Genomic DNA, 1,269 nt, shown 5'->3' with positions numbered 1-1,269 from the left:
ACCATGAAATGTCTGAAGATCTGCTTGTAACTGACTATTAATAGTCAGTTACAAGCAGATCTTCAGACATTTCATGGTTGTAACTGACTATTAATAGTCAGTTACAACCATGAAATGTGAAGATCTGCTTGTAACTGACTATTAATAGATTCAATATTGAAATCAGACAAAAAAAGAACAGTATCATCAGCATACATTAAAATATTTGAATACTTCAATATTTTTGGAAGGTCATTTATGTAAATGATCTTTTAGTTGTGACCCAACATGTTTCTGTGAACCTGTGTGTCTGTGCCTGCAGCATGGAGAGCAGTGGCAGAAGGACGACTGCACCACGTGTGTGTGTGACGGGGGTCAGTCGAAGTGCCACACACACACCTGCCGGCCCGTCGTCTGTGACCAGGTGAGTCCCCTCACACACCTGGCTGAAACACGGATTAATACGTCCTCTTTCTGTCTCTCTGATGCACAGGTATGTTGTTTTTTCATCTTGGAGGAAAGTGGATTCATTAACCATAAACAGAACAAATTCTGCTTCTCAGAATTAAAGTCTTCAAGCTAAAGTGTAAAAAATGTACATTAGGCGAGGGCTGGGAGTCCCCACAGCGCGACTCTGTAAACAGTTTTATAGCCGCTCAGTGTGCAGAACACACCAAAACATCCACACAAACTGACATTTAATCTTTAATTGCATGCAAATTTCTCCCTTCCAATGCTGGAGCTGTTGTGGGTGAATTCACGGGAGAGCCTGGAGCTCCAGCCACACACAAAACAAACGGGTTCTGAAGAAGCGAAACCCCGACTGGGTTTAAAATCTTCATGTATTTCAGGAATAGATGCTTGGATCTAACGTAGTGAAAACAAATAAAACTAAAGGCATTAATAAATTATTCAGTTAGAGTTGAGCTGAAACAGATTATTTGTATGCAGAGATGTCTTTGTTGGCTAAAATAGATTAACTTTAGCGGCCATCTTGGATTAGTTTGTCCAGGAAGTGAATATGTTTTGGATGTCCATTAAAAATCTGACAAACAGATGAGCGTTTAGCAGCGGGCATTGAAAAAGAACATTATCTGATGAAAGGAGTGTCAGGATTTGGGTTTTTTGTTGTTTTCGGTCATCTTTTGTGCAGTTAGGGTTAATCCACGTTCGTCTTCAGTGGATCATTGTTGTGTTTTACGCCGTGTCTGGTTCTCCTTCCTGTTTTCATGATTACCCTTCAGTTTCTGTAACTAATTAATTTTTTTATTATTATTAAAGGGGCAATAT

The 1,269-nt window shown here is 39.6% G+C and overlaps 1 protein-coding gene across 1 annotated transcript in view; it reads left to right on the top strand.

Moving 5' to 3' along the window:
* The window catches only part of fras1 (Fraser extracellular matrix complex subunit 1), a gene marked incomplete in the record, with an annotated part of 260,581 nt that overhangs the window by 112,515 nt on the left and 146,797 nt on the right, over positions 1–1,269 (top strand). Inside the window, 1 exon segment of the mRNA XM_014014601.1 lies at positions 302–403. Within this exon segment, the coding sequence (XP_013870055.1) occupies positions 302–403 (102 nt within the window).

The sequence above is a fragment of the Austrofundulus limnaeus genome, unplaced genomic scaffold (assembly GCF_001266775.1).
Source record: "Austrofundulus limnaeus strain Quisiro unplaced genomic scaffold, Austrofundulus_limnaeus-1.0 Scaffold117, whole genome shotgun sequence".
NCBI lineage: Eukaryota > Metazoa > Chordata > Actinopteri > Cyprinodontiformes > Rivulidae > Austrofundulus > Austrofundulus limnaeus.
This window is presented reverse-complemented; position numbering and strand designations above follow the sequence as displayed.